General features: G+C 51.8%; 1 protein-coding gene across 2 annotated transcripts in view; it reads left to right on the forward strand.

The window, feature by feature from the left end:
* Positions 1 to 1,450: 1,450 nt before the first annotated feature.
* Positions 1,451 to 15,275, forward strand: part of FPGS (folylpolyglutamate synthase) — a 29,693-nt gene continuing 15,868 nt past the window's right edge. The window contains exons 1-5 of one of the 2 annotated variants that reach the window (XM_078061812.1): positions 1,451 to 1,494; positions 1,649 to 1,798; positions 13,669 to 13,797; positions 13,894 to 13,947; positions 14,033 to 14,097. In XM_078061812.1, the coding sequence (XP_077917938.1) occupies positions 1,474 to 1,494; positions 1,649 to 1,798; positions 13,669 to 13,797; positions 13,894 to 13,947; positions 14,033 to 14,097 (419 nt within the window). In that variant the 5' untranslated portion in view covers positions 1,451 to 1,473. Of the gene's footprint in view, positions 1,495 to 1,648; positions 1,799 to 12,305; positions 12,494 to 13,668; positions 13,798 to 13,893; positions 13,948 to 14,032; positions 14,098 to 15,275 lie in introns of those variants that run through there. The other variant, XM_036112796.2, reaches the window with a different exon arrangement.

Here is a 15,275-nt window from a genome sequence, read left to right on the forward strand (position 1 = left end):
GAATGACCCAGGAAAGACACACGGCACATGTTGATTCTCGTCCTATAGACAGAAGGGCCATGTGGCCAAGTGTTCAGTGGCCAAGCAAGGGCTCCTCCCCTAACCCGTTCTCTGCTACCTCCTCCCAGTGGGTCCATGACCTTCAGGGCAGCTCCGTGTGTGTGGAAAAGCTGGGAAAACCTCCGTCGGCTTCAGTAAGTTCAAGCAGCTCCTCACCTTCAGCACACGTCCAGACCCGGGACTCACAGGTCGGGGTGGGCGCCGCTAAACATGAGGCTGCTGGTTGGGATTCGGGCAGCACTCGCAGAGCACAGGCTCACCATGGAATGCGAGGCAGCTGTGAAAAAGGATGTGGACGCATGCGCACGGGGACAGAAAGATGTTCCAGAAACAACCGGTGGAAAGAGCAGGTAATAAAATATCTATTGCTTGAACTCATCTTATACCGAAAACGAGGACTCACACGAACACATTACCCGTGGTTATTCTGGATGGTTTTGTCCTTCGTGTTTCTCTGTGTTTTCTCCTATTTCCTGAATTCATATTTTCACTCATGCAGTCAAACCGTATTTTATTTTATTTATTTTATTTTTTTAAGATTTTATTTATTTATTTGACAGAGACACAGCGAGAGAGGGAACACAAGCAGGGGGGAGTGGGAGAGGGAGAAGCAGGCTCCCCGCTGAGCAGGGAGCCTGATGCGGGGCTCGATCCTAGGACCCTGAGATCATGACCTGAGCCGAAGGCAGACGCTTAACGACTGAGCCACCCAGGTGCCCTCAAACCGTATTTTAAACCAACAAAGCAGGCCCTAAGCCCTGGAGCTGCTGGCTCCGAGCTCCCCCAACACAGAACTCCCCCGAGAGGGGGCTGGACTAGCAGGCCTCAGACCCTGGTGTGCTGGAGGGGTTGCGCCGTCGGTGGAGGGGGCTGGCTGGGCATAAAAGCTCCCAGGGGACAGGGCCGCGTGGGGCATTCCCCTGCGGCACCTAGAGGAGGGTCTGGCATCTGCGAGTCCCCACTACCACACTGAGTCGGCCCACACAAGCAGTGGTTGAAGAGGCCGTGTCTTGTCAGGGGGAAAGGCCTCCTCCAGCTCCTTTGGGCCGGCTCTCCGTGTCACCTGGCAGGCCGGGAACTCGGTCTGTGTCCTGGCTCCTTTTTGAGCACACGATTTGGTGAAACACAGCTTCTCCCCCACAGCAGGCTCTGACTCCTCAGGTCAGGGGTGCCTGGGTGTCCCCTTGGGGGTGGGGACTGCACGCAGGGCCGGCGCAGAAACGGCCCTAACCGTAAGGGGAGGTGGGCTGTGATAAGAGAGGCCAGATAAGGCCAGCCCCAGGGTCTGGAAGTTTTCCAAGTGCTCCCTTCTCTGTGCACCCCTGCCTGCCCACTCACCTATTTAACCTTCCCCGGGCTATTATTTAACTCGGGAGATTCCCCAGAGAGGTCCCTCCCTGGGCCGATCCCAGGATGAGAGCAGACACCTATCAGGTAAGACTGTCCTCCCCGCACACAGGGGAGGCCTGGGCCGAGGGGCAGGGAGAGGGGATCCCCAATATCCCCCCTCCTCTCTCTGGCCCAGCTGAACCCCAGGGGGAGCAGGCTTGACGGAGGTGCCCTCACCCATGAATCACTTTGTGCTCAGCCCCGCTGGGGTGCGGGAAGCCCGGGGATGAAAGGTGCCAGGTCCCTGGTCACCCTCTGGCCGGCGGCTGAGAAGGTGTGGTGGAGAGCAGCCATGGAGCGACCAGGCCCATCTGCGAGTCCTTTGTCAGCTAAAACTGCCTCCTTCCAGGTAGGAGAGCTTTGTTACCTCGGGCCTGCCTCTCCAAGCTTCCATTTCTTTCCTGTGTGTAATGTGTGTAAATACCCCTCGGGGCCCAGGGCCATCAGCAATGATAACCCCACACTTGGCAGGGCCCCAGGTGCAAACCTTGTCCTCACTAAACCTTGTTCTACTGGCTTGGGGTGATCACGGGCCCTGCTGCGGGCCTCAGTTCCACCTTCAGACCCAGCTGGAGGCTCCAGGGAAGCCCCTGCCTACTGTGGTGGTCAGGGAGCTCTTGCGGAGGGGGTCTCCAGGGCAGAACTGACAGCAGGCCTGGGAGGTGCTGAGGCCCCCTCCTGGGGCTTCCTGTGCTCCAGGCACTGTGGACGTGGCTTCTAGACTGGATCTCACCGGATTTAACTCTGCTGTCAGGAAGGCTTGTTAGTTCCATTTAACTAATAATAATAGTAGTAATAACGGCAACCCTGGTCCCATGCGTCCTACCTGCTGGCCCCGTCTGGTGCCCATGCTGTCTTCGTTTTATAGATCCGGAAGGTGTGGTTGTGAGCAGTTAGGGACCTAGCCTGTTAAAGATTTCTTTTTTTTTTTTTTTTAAGATTTTATTTATTTATTTGACAGAGAGAGACACAGCGAGAGAGGGAACACAAGCTGGGGGAGAGAGGGAGAGGGAGAAGCAGGTTTCCCCCCACCCCAAGCAGGGAGCCCGATGCGGGGCTCGATCCCAGGACCCTGGGATCATGACCCGAGCCGAAGGCAGACGCTTAACGACTGAACCACCCTGTTAAAGATTTCAAACCCCCATCTGGAGCTTGCTCTGGGCTCCAGGCCCAGCACCCTCTCATTCTGCCTCACCCCACCCCTCTGAGGTGGGCACGACAGCGACCCCTGCTTTACAGATGAGGAAATGGGGCTCAGAGAGGTGAGGAGACTGGCCCAGGCCGCCCACTCTGGCTCCTGCGAACACTGGCAGGAGCTGGGGTAGAACCGGCCAGGCTGCAGGAGTCCAAGCGAGGAGATCAAGGTTCAGGACCCGACAGGCACTAGACCAGTCTCTTGGCCTCATCAAGCCTCAGTTTTCTGCTCTGCTGAATGGGCACACAGCGAGTCAGTGCCTCCCTCCCTCTCGGGGCTGTAGTCTGAAGCCCAGTCCAGCACTGTAAGGCTGCCGTCAGCCAGTGTCCCCTGGAGCTGCATGCCAGGCCAGACCAGGCCAGGCTGCCCTTACCCAGACCGTCCTGGCCCACAGAACCTTCTGCCCAGCAGCAGAGGAGGGGTGGCCTCAGATGCCAGGGTTTGAGGTCATCCAGGCTCCTTTACCTGAGAGGCCAGGACACTAGGGAGGTGAGGTGACTTGCCCAGGGTCACACGGTGTGGGTCCCCTCACCAGGGAAGAGAGAACTGAGGACACCCCAAGGGCTGTGGGGTATCGGCATTTCACATGGCTCCTGGAGGCAGTAGGGCCTCCCTCTGAAGTAAGAGCCAGCTCCCCATTGATCAAATGACCAGGTCACCTGGCAGGACATGGGGGGGAGGGTCCAGGGGTGACCTGGGGGTGGAGTCTGGGGCCCAGCATGACAGACACCTGTGAGTGACTGAGCTATTTTCCCTAGTAGGCCTTCCTCTGCCTCCCCTGAGAAATGGGTCCAGGAACAGAAGCAGTGCATAAAGATCTCTGCACAGTGCTGATGTTTAGAAAGAATTCGTGTTAACTATTATTTAAGAAAATCCAAGTCACCAATAAAATTAAAAAAAAAAAGCCAGGAATTCCCAAGCTTGATCAGAGGTTCTAAATCAGAAGCGGCTGGGGGCGCCCGGCTGGCTCAGTCGGTGAAACACGCTACTCTTGATCTTGGGGTTGTAAGTTCGAGCCCCACACTGGGTGTAGAGAAAAAATAAAATCAAAAAATAAATAAATCAGTAGCGGGGTGGAATCAAATGGAGCTGGGACTGAGCCGAATCCTTGCTCTGCCACTTGTCAGCTGGTGAACTTCACGCAGGATTCTGCACCTCTGGCCCTCAGTTCCTTCCTGGTCAAAGGTGCTCAGCACAGCACCTGCCGAGGAGGAGACTCATAAATCTCACACCCCAGGGAGGAGGTGCTGAAGATAATTGTGGTTGCAGAGTGAGATAACCAATTGAAAAAAGAAAAAAATTCCAGGCACTTTCTCCCCCTCTGAAGGTCAGTGAGATAGCTGTCCGTAGGTTTGAGCAGAGAAGGCGTCAGCCAGCTCAAAGAGCACTCAGACCCCTGGGGAGGAGGCTGGACTGAAACCAGCCTCTCTGGGGCCTGGCCCATTGCAAGGCCTCGTGCCACACGCCTGGTGCCCTCTGAGGGCCCCTCTTGGCCATTGAGTGGGGAACCCCAGGAACACCCCAAGAACATCCATGGAACCATGCCTGGTTCCAGGTCAGCTGTGGCCCCTTGCTGGGCCTCGGTGTCCCCAACTGCTGAACAAAAGGGCAGATGGTGAGCACAGTGTGGCAAGAGGATGACATTTGAGCAGAGACCTGGGATGATGGGGAGTCAGTCATGGGAACTTTTGGGGGAAGAATGTTTCAGGCAGAGGGAACCACCAGTGCAAAGGCCCTGAGGCTCTGTCATGCATTCGCTCTGTGTGATCTTCAGCTGGCTGAGTAACCCCTCTGTGCCTCAGTTTCCCATGTGTATAATGAGGATAATCACAGTGCTGGAAAAGCTGTTGTGAGGATGACATGAGTACCTTTAATGCTAAGGGCTCACTGGGCGTGGACCTTTGCAGAGATGATGGGTTGTGAGCCGGCGTATCTGAGGATCACAGAAGGCCAGCAGGGCCGGGGGTGATGGTAAGAGATGGTAAGTTCAAAAGTTTGGATGTCACCCGGAGTGCTATGGGAATTCACCGGAGGGGTTTCAGCAGAAGAGAGACAAGATCTGATCTTCTTTAAAAAATGACAAGAGAATGCTTTTGGGGGTCAAGAGGAGCAGCAGCAAGACTACAGGGCAGATCAGCAGTGGTGACGTGGAGGGAAGTCTGTGGCTGCTGGAGAGGCTGTGCATTGGTGGGTTTGGAGGGCGAAGGAGAGGGCAACCCAAGGTGAGAGGAGCTGGGCAGATGGTGAAGCTGTGTCCCAAGCTGCGGAGGCCTGGCTGGTTTCAGGGAGGAACACAAGGGAACACCTGCTATGGGTGTGACGGTTTAAGATGCCTGCTGTGGTCAAGCCTGGGGGAGATGTTAGGACGCCGCTCGTGTCCGCAGCTCAGGGAAGAAGGGCATTTGAAAGTCAGACATCATCCCAGACCTGGGACCTTGGAGAAAGAGAAGCATGAGCCCTGGGCCCTCCAATATGAGGATGCTGGGGGGACAGGGGGGACGGTGCAGCCAAGCAAGAAGAAAGAAGAAGTAGAACCAGGGAGGGAGGTGTCAGGGAAGCCCAGAGAACAAAGGGTTTCGGGAAGGAGGGCATCATGAGCCTTGGATTGTAAACCTGCCATCTAAGATGGAGGGTGATCAACATAGCCCGTGGGGCTCTGAACACAGTTCCAACTGTTTCCTCAAGGTCAGTTTTAGAAGTGGAATTGCAGAATCAGAGGGAGGCCCGTTTTTAAGGCCCCAGTTGCCCTCCCAATAAACTAAAGCCATGGACACCTTAGTAGCCGGACTCAGGGTAGGGATTTGCTATAGCCGCACCACTGAGGATATGGAATTACGTCTAAGGCAAGTTTTCTTCCCCCAGTTACAGAAAAGTGTTTTCTTATAGGCCATTGGATGTAAATAGATATTCAGTGGTGGAGGAGTCCTTATGTTTATCAGAGGGTCAGAACCCTGGGGTGGCTGTCAGGCTTCTGCACAAACCTGCCAATGAGCTTGAACCTCCCTTGGTCTCCACAAGGGGGAAAGGGACATCTGGACCCCTCTAGTCCAGGCTCTCTGGAGTACAGTGGCCTTTGGAGACTCTTGTCCTCAGTGAAATACCCACCCATATATATCCCCAGAAATGATGGGCTGGGGCAGAGCTCATTTCAGCTCTCACGCTACTAAGGAGGAGACCAAGGGTCAGACAAGATCAGAGAAGGCAAGCAAACTGCTCAGGGTCACATAGCACATTGACAACAGGTGAACCTCCATTTCTCCACCTATAAAATGGGGCCAACTTCTTTTTTTTTTTTAATTTTTTTATTGTTATGTTAATCCCCATACATTACATCATTAGTTTTAGATATAGTGTTCCATGATTAATTGTTTGTGCATAACACCCAGTGCTCCATGCAGAACGTGCCCTTCTCAATACCCATCACCAGGCTAACCCATCCTCCCACCCCCCTCCCCTCTAGAACCCTCAGTTTGTTTTTCAGAGTCCATCGTCTCTCATGGTTCTTCTCCCCCTCCGATTTCCCCCCCTTCCTTCCTCCCCTCCTGCTACATTCTTTTTCTTCTTTTTTTCTTTCTTAACATATATTGCACTATTTGTTTCAGAGGTACAGATCTGAGATTCAACAGTCTTGCACAATTCACAGCGCTTACCAGAGCACATACCCTCCCCAGTGTCCATCACCCAGTCACCCCATCCCTCCCACCCCAACCCCCACTCCCGCAACCCTCAGTTTGTTTCCTGAGATTAAGAATTCCTCATATCAGTGAGGTCATATGATACATGTCTTTCTCTGTTTGACTTATTTCGCTCAGCATAATACCCTCCAGTTCCATCCATGTCGTTGCAAATGGCAAGATCTCATTCCTTTTGATGGCTGCATAATATTCCATTGTATATATATACCACATCTTCTTTATCCATTCATCTGTTGATGGACATCTTGGCTCTTTCCACAGTTTGGCTATTGTGGACATTGCTGCTATAAACATCGGGGTGCACGTACCCTTTCGGGTCCCTACTTTTGTATCTTTGGGGTAAATACCCAGTAGTGCAATTGTTGGATCATATGGTAACTCTATAAAATGGGGCCAACTTCTAATTCACACAATTTTCAAGAACTTGAAAAGAGATTGCAATGTCAAGTACAGGGATAAGTGCTTAATAAATGTTAGCTGAAAGCAACCTGCCTGAAAAAGCAAAGGAGAAAAGCATAGGGGAAATGTATTTCAGGCAAAGGTAAATGTGAACAAAAGCTTGGAGGTGGAAGACACCAAGGCCAATTCCTACAGTCCTTGCCAGCTGCAAGGATGGTGCCCTGTGGGGTGGATGAGGTGGGGGGTGGGTAGAAGCCAGGCAACGGTGAGCTTATGGGCTTTATTAATCTGGAGGGCATGATGGGCCAAGAGAGGGGACAGTGACTCAGGCAGATCTGAGTTTAGAAGGTCCACCCTGGGGCCCACCTGGGGCCTTTGCTGACTTGCTGTGTGACCCCAAGCTGTCTCTGTCCCTCTCTGGGACTCAGCCTCCTGTCTCTATAGCAGTGAAGATGGCTCTGATCACGGTTTGCAAATCAGGGTTTGCAAATATGTATCTTCCTTCTGAGTTTCCTTCTTTACTGTCTTCCCACCTTGGACAGGGAGCTCTGCAAGCAGGACTTTGTCATCTGTCCCCAGAACCCAGTGTCTCCAGCACCAAGCCCAGGGTCTGGCACAGAGGTGAATGAGTGAATAGATGAATGAATGGATGGATGGATGACATCCTTTCCCTTTGGGAGGGTGGGGGTAAAGTAGAATCCCCGGCTCTTACTCCACACATACCTGCAGATCTGCCTCTAGAGGGTGGACACTGACCCACTTGCCAATTTTCTTGCACCCTTGTTTTCTTTTTTTTTTTTTTCTCTCTCTCCAGACAATGGCTTTCTTTGTATTGTTCTTTCTGGAGAGCAAGAACACTTTCATGCTGGCACCAAAAAGCCAACATTTGTCCTCCAGGTGTGTGATGAAGGTGCTTTTGATTTTCTCCTTTACACATTCTCTGTTTCCTTCATGAACATCTGTGGCTTTCAAAAGAAAAAGCAATGATACAAAAGAGGTTAGCAGATTACACATACAAATGATTTTTAAACATAAGAAAAAGTGCTCAGCATCCTCCAAATAAAATAAATGCAAATGATAACTACCTTGAGAATCCATTTTTCCACCCATGCAACTGGCAAAGATCAAAGTTGGCTAAGGTCTGTGTTGGTGAGGAAATGGCTGGCTTGTGCATGCTTGGGCATGGGGGTGGAAACTAATCCTACCTATCCTTTTGGAAGACAATGTGTATGTGTATGCGGCAATATGTATGAAGGTGTTGAATGCCAATCACCTTTGACCCAGCAATTGCACTTCCTGGAATTCATCCATCAGATGTCCTCACACATGGAAGAAATGATGAGGGTAAAATATTACCCATTGCAACATTGCTTGTGATGACAAAATATTAGAAACCTAAATGTCCATCAGTAGGAGACTGGCTGAATCCACAGTAATACTTCCACACCAGGGAGTACTGCTCAGCTTCAAAAAAATAAATTAGCCAATGAGGCAGCTCTTATGTACCAACACAGTCCAAAATAAGGTCCAGGATATAAAGGTACATGGAAAAAGTACAGTGCAGATTTGTGTATATAGTCTACTATCTGCAAGTATAAAAGGGAAATCTCTATATATTTATATTTACTTGCAAATGCATAACATATCTCTGGAGCAATCATCGGAAACATAACTGATTGTTTTTGTTTTTGTTTTTTTTTAACTGATAGCTTTTGGAGAGGGGAATTAGGATGCTGGGAACTGGCATGGGAGGGAAGCTTTTTGTTGTACCTTTTTTTTTGTACTTATATTTGAATGATATGATGTATTATCCATTCAAAAAATATTAGGATTTATTTTATTTTGATTTTTTAAAATCTTTTTTAGAGAGTGCATGGGGTGGGGGGAGGGGCAGAGGGAGAGAGAGAGAGAGAGAGAGAATCTTTAGCAGGCTCCATGCCCAGCGTGGAGCCTGCCGAGGGGCTTGATCTCACAACACTAAGATCATGACTTGAGCTGAAATCAAGAGTCAGACATTTAACCGACTGAGCCACCCAGGCGCCCCCCCACTTCCCCCCCAAAATATTAGAATTTAAAAACAAAATAAAAATAGGAAAAGTTTTAATAAGGAAAAGAAGATAACTCTATTCTACCCCCGCCCCCTTAAATGACTCTGACAAATTTCCCAGTGTCGGTGGCTATGATGAACATTTCCTTGGAGACCATGGAGTAGAGGTCCAGGGGAAAGGTGACATGACCTGCCCAAGGCCCCTGGGTGGCTTTGCCAAGGCCCCAGTCACCACTTATAATTTCCTGCACAACTGGGATGAACCAGGTAGACCCCTGGAATTTTCTGGGCTGCTGCTTGCTTTCATGCTTGTGCATCTATTTCTGTTTCCAACTGGAGCTGAAGTCAGTAGCTCGATGATTTTCAAGATTGCAAATTCACGGGGATCTAGAGAAGGCCTGAGGGGAAAATTGACACAAAGTTCTTTGCTCAGGGCAAAGAGAAAGAGATTAGTTAAGATTCAGGAATGTAGACAAGCTGACCTGGGAGGAGGGAGTCTCCCTCCTGGGATCTCATTTTCCCTGCCATCTCATTCTTGGAGGAATGACCCAGAGCAGGATGTTAATACTAGTACCTGTCGAGGCGCCTGGGTGGCTCAGTCATTGGGCGTCTGCCTTTGGCTCAGGTCATGATCCCTGGGTCCTGGGATCAAGCCCCATGTCAGGCTCCCTGCTCCGTGGGAAGCCTGCTTCTCCCTCTCCCTCTCCCCCTCCCCCTGCTTGTGTTCTTTCTCTCTCGCTGTGTCTCTGTCAAATAAATAAAAAATCTTAAAAAAAAAATACTAGTACCTGTCTTATAGGGTCATGACAGATAAATGACCAACTATATAGAAAGTGTTTAGAACAGGGCCTGGCTCAGAGAAGCGCTCCTTAACTATTTGCTAAGTTAGTATCTTCGAGGGATCCCTGTAAGCTTATTGTTGACTAAGAGTGTTAAGAGGCAGAAAATAGGGGCGCCTGGGTGGCTCAGTCGGTTGGGCGTCTGCCTTTGGCTCAGGTCATGATCCCAGGGTCCTGGGATCGAGCCCTGCATCGGGCTCCCTGCTCCACGGGAAGCCTGCTTCTCCCTCTCCCACTCCCCCTGCTTGTGTTCCCTCTCTCGCTGTGTCTCTCTGTCAAATAAATAAATAAAATCTTTAAAAAAAGAAAAAGGCAGAAAATATTGTTATGTGCATCGACAAAGTCCTATAGATGTCTAGATGTGTCTGTCATCTCATGTGCTTAGAAAACTGTGGGATGCATACTTGGATGTCACCAAAGGTGGAAGGTAAGGGGTGAGGGTGAGCAAAAGAAAACCATTTGTTCTTTATTTTTAAAGATTTTTATTTTTAAGTAATCTCTACACCCAACATGGGGCTTTAACTTATAACCCCGATATCAAGACTTGCATGCTGTATGGACTGAGCCTGCCAGGATCCCACAAAGAAAAACATTTAAAGCTCCTTTAAAAGATCATTTGTATGCAGTTATTAATGCAGTGTATGCATAAGCATAGAGAACATTTCAATGATGAAGAAGAAGAAGAGGAAGAAGAAGAGGAGGAGGAGAAGGAGAAGAAAGCCAAGAAAGAAGCAGCTTTCTATTTCCCATGGAGCCAGGGTCAGGGTGCCCAGCAGTGATGTGAAGAGCAGAAGTCCAGCCAATGATGGAATCTTTCCAACATGTCATATGTTTATTTCAAAATCAAACAATCTGATAAATATTTACCCCCAATGCTGGCAGGAAAGAGGCAGGGAGGTGCTGGAATCCCATCAGTTGTTTGAAGGATTGTCTTTTGTCTGTGGGGACTTCCCTAGAGGGTTGTCTGTAGGAACCCCCTGCCCCCACCCCCCAAAACCGACACATCTTTCTGACACCTGAGATATAAAAAGGGAATCTCCAAGTCAGGTCAGCTGTGGAGGGCATGGGAGCCTTTGCTGCCAGGAGCTGTCTGCCCCGGTGCCCAGGCTGCCAGCCTTTGGATGGATGGGGATTCTTCACTGGTGACTGTCGCTTCAGCCTTCCTGGTGTGGCTGATAGTCAGATTGCTCTGTTGTGCTCCTTCACCTTCTCCTAAAGATGCATTCTCTTATTTCTACACTTGCACACTGAAGAATGCAACATCTTGATTAGCTTGCTTAAGGAATGTCATAAAAATCACAGCATTCTGAAATTGTTTGGTCATTGCAATGATCTCGATCAGGGAGATGAGAAAATGCTTGAAGAATGAATACCAGGAAAAGAGGACCAAGAGCAGGGAGCATGGCAATGCCACGCAAAAGAGTCTTTTTAATCCCGCAGAGGGACCTGAAAAATAAATTACAGGTATATCTTGTCATATAAAAAAAAAATGGAATCTCCATGCTACTTTTTCCATGCTAGCAGTTGGGGCCAAGAAGGTCAAAGACAGGAAAAAGTCCTGGATGAGTCCTCCTCACCCATAGCTAGGATAGATTACTGTCTCCTCCCCACATGGCTCTCCAATTCATTCTCCACACAATAAGTCTTCCAAAGTGCAAACCTGATCTTGTCATCTTTTTTTTTTTAAGATTTTATTTATTTGAGAGAGAGAAAGAGAGCGAGCACAAGCAGGGGGAGCGGCAGGGGGTGGGGCGGGGAGAAGCAGGCTCTCTGCTGAGCAGGGAGCCTGAGGGAAGAGGGTGATAGGTCCCAGGACCCACAGATCATGACCTGAGCGGAAGACAGACGCTTAACCGACTGAGCCACCCAGGCGCCCCTTGTCATTTTTCTTTAAGGCCATTTTATTGTTGTCCAAATTTAATCCAAATTTCTTAGGCTACAAGGTCCCGCTGGATCTGGCATTCTGCGGCAACCGGGCCCCACCCGGTGGAAGTGCAATTCCCTCGGGCTAGTTAGTTCTCTTTCTCTCCTCCTTCTCTCTCTCTCCCCCCACCCTATTCACCCCTCCCTCTCTTCAGTCCTTTGCTTTTCAAACGCGTTCTCTCCCTTTGCCTGGAAACCTCTCCCAACCTCCCACCCGCTCCGCCACCTCGCTGACTCCGCCTCATCCCCAGGCCTCTGCCAGGATGTCGCTTCTTCCAGGACGCCTTCCCAGGCTGCCCAGGGACGGTAGTGACCCCAGTAGCGAAGGTGCTTGGGTTTTGGTCTATTGCCTCACAATCGGGTTGTCAGATTCAGAAGTGCAGAGGCCCAAGACCCGCAGCCTGCGGTCTCTGCGTTAAGCCTCGACATTTCGGGGCTTGAATTCAATGACCTCCATACAAGCGTACGCTAGCTGCGTCTTCTCTCCCGGCTCAGAGTTAGTTCTGGCGGATCACCAGAACGAGGGTTGCAGACTGGGACTATTTTGGGGGTGTGGCCAGGCCCTGGCGAAGCTGAGCGCGTGCACAGAACGCCGCGGACAGCGTGCCCCTCACAAACAGGGACGGAGCCCTCCACCCCGCCCCCGGGCCTGCCCCTCACAAATATGGCACCCCGCGGATTCCTATTGGTTCCGGAAGACTCCCTGGGCGATGCTGACTGGCGGACGGCAGGGGCGAGGCGGGGCGGGGCGGGGCGAGGCGGGGCGTCTCCGGCCCGGGCCTGGCGAGTGGTAACAGGCGCTAGGACTATGTCGCAGGCACGCTGCCACCTGCGTGCCGCTCTCTTCCTGGCAGCAGTTTCTCCGCGCGGTGCAACGACCGGGGTCACGGCGCGGCGAGGGTTGAGCGCGTGGCCCGCGCCGCAGGAGCCCGGCATGGAGTATCAGGTATCCGGCGGGCAGACGGGCGGTACTGCGACGACACGTGGGCCGGGCCTGAGCCGCACAGCGTCCGGACTCCGCAGCCTGAGGCTGGGGTGGACTGGGAACCTGGCAGTGGGGGACTCGGGGGCGGGGACAGGGACCAGGAAGTTGGGTCTGGGCCGCCGGTTCTGGGAATGCTGAGGCTCAAGTGTCCCGCCTTAGTGGGAAGGGGCGCCCAGTGATAGGAGGTCCAGAGTCCCAGCTAGCGGTTGGGGCGTGGGGGGTGGGAGGGGAAAGAGTTTCAGGAGTTGAGACTTGAGAGATCCAAGAGTTGATATATGGGGTTGGAGTCTCCAGGATTCAGGAGTTAGAGATCCAAGTGCCAGGAATTGGAGGCAGGCAGGAATCAGGGGTGTTGGTGGGGGTAAGATTCTGGAAAACAAAATTTCCACCTGGCTCTGTTGTAAGGGCCGGTTTCCATAGACCACACCTGTTGCCTGCCAGGCAGATGACACAGTTTAATGGGTGTGGGGCTGCCGACCAGCTGTTGAGGCCCCTAAGGGGAAATAAATAGCATCTCCACTGTCAGCCCCAGTGGACTCTCCTGAGGCTGCAGCTACCCGCCTTCCTGGCTGGGTGACCCCGGGTATACCCTTCTTCCTTGGAGCCTCCTCTTCCCCATCTGGATGCTTCAGGCAGCTCTTCTTTGGGTCAGAATGTGGAACCCCATTCTCAGGGTTGGGCATGGAAGCCTCCAGGGATCCCTGGTTCGAATTCCTCCTGTTCTAAGACCCCAGCCTTCTGTGGTTCTGCTCCTGCACCCCCTCACTCCCCCCTCCCAATTTAGGGCCCAGTATAGCTGTGGACATCATTGGAGGGAATGAGGGCAAAGGCCCGGGTGTGGGGGGTGAAGATTGGGAAGCCCAAACTGGGAACAGGAAGCAAGGCTTCTCCCGTTAGTCACTTAACCTGCTTTGCCTGACACTTGTGGGTGGGGCCAAACTGCCCCAGGCTCCCGTCTCTGCCGGAGCTGGAAAGATGCCACTCCTCTCCCACCAGTGCCTAGCCTCAAGGCTGGGGCAACGGGGCTGGCATTGGTAGGCTTGGTGCCCTGGCTTGGCAACTGGTGCCTGGGGTCCCTCTGTTTCTGTGGACTGTTGGTGAGTCTTAACCTGCTACCTGGGGACTGTGGTTGCCAGGATGCTGTGCGCACACTGAACACCCTGCAGACCAATGCTGGCTACCTGGAGCAGGTAAAGCGCCAGCGGGGTGACCCTCAGACACAGCTGGAAGCGATGAAGCTGTACTTGGCCCGGAGTGGGCTGCAGGTAAGGTGTGCGGGCCCTGGGACCACCCCCACCCCCACCCCCACCCCCACCCCCACCCATGAGTCTGTGGCTGAAGCATTTGTCTATATGTCTCAGGTGGAAGACTTGGACCAGCTGAACATCATTCACGTCACTGGGACCAAGGGGAAGGTGAGGGATAGGACTCAGGGGTAGGGTATTCACCTGATGGGGTGGGAGGGTGGGGCCCGCCCAAACAAGACCCTTTTCTTTCTAGGGTTCCACGTGTGCCTTCACCGAACGTGTTCTCCGCAGCTATGGCCTGAAGACGGGATTCTTTAGGTACTGAGGTGTGGAGAAATGTGGGATCTCTTAGCTCTCTGGGGGTGCCGTGGAACCAACTAGCAGGAGCTCAGCTGCCTGTCTCTTTGCCCAATATTGATTGATTCAATAACCATTCCCTTAGCTTTTATTTTATTTTTTTAATTTTTTTTAAGATTTATTTATTTATTTATTTGAGAGAGAGAGAGAATGAGACAGAGAGCATGAGAGGGAGGAGGGTCAGAGGGAGAAGCAGACTCCCTGCCTAGCAGGGAGCCCGATGCGGGACTCGATCCCAGCACTCCAGGATCATGACCTGAGCCGAAGGCAGTTGCTTAACCACCTGAGCCACCCAGGCGCCCCTCCCTTAGCTTTTAACATATTGGCCGAAGTTTGTGGCAGTCTTTAATTTTCGTAATGAAACAAATTCGGGAGGGGGGGCCGCAACTTGAATGTGTAAATGAAGTACATAGCTAGAGTCATCAGGTACCTTTTTATTAAATTCCATGTACAGCTTTTATTAAGATTATTTTATTTTTAGGGGAGCCTGGGTGGCTCAGTCGGTTAAGCGGCTGCCTTCGGCTCAGGTCATGATCCTGGGGTCCTGGGATCAAGCCCCACGTCCGGCTCCCTGCTCAGCGGAGAGCCTACTTCTCCCTCTCCTTCTGCCTGCCACTCTGCCTACTTGTGCTCTCTATCTCTCTGTCAAATAAATAAATAAATAAAATAAAATAAAATAATTTTATTTTTAAGTAATCTCTAAACCCAATGCGGGGCTTGAACTTACAACCCCACGATCAAGTGTTGCACGCTCTACCGACTGAGCCAGCCAGGTGCCCCCACGTACAGCTTTAAAATCACAGAGAAGTATTTATCACTTCGGATGTCTTTGCAGTGAGGAGCAGAAGATCTGGCTTGTTAGGGCTTAAGCACTGAGGTAGTTTATTATGTCGGCGTGTCGAGGCCTCCCTTCCGCTCTGTCGCCTCAGGTGCCGCGTCACCCTCCAGGCAGCATCTCCTCGTGCTCGCCCTCAGGCACCCAAACTCACACCAGAGGATGGGGTATGGACCAGACGTGGGGCCCTCTTCCCTGCGCTGCACATACCTCTCCTTAGCTGGTCACCAGTAAAGCAGTGGGATTACGGTGGTGGTGAAGTGCTCAGGATTTGGTCCTTGAGGTGGAGGGACTTAAGATTTTT

This window comes from Halichoerus grypus, chromosome 14 (genome assembly GCF_964656455.1).
Source record: "Halichoerus grypus chromosome 14, mHalGry1.hap1.1, whole genome shotgun sequence".
NCBI lineage: Eukaryota > Metazoa > Chordata > Mammalia > Carnivora > Phocidae > Halichoerus > Halichoerus grypus.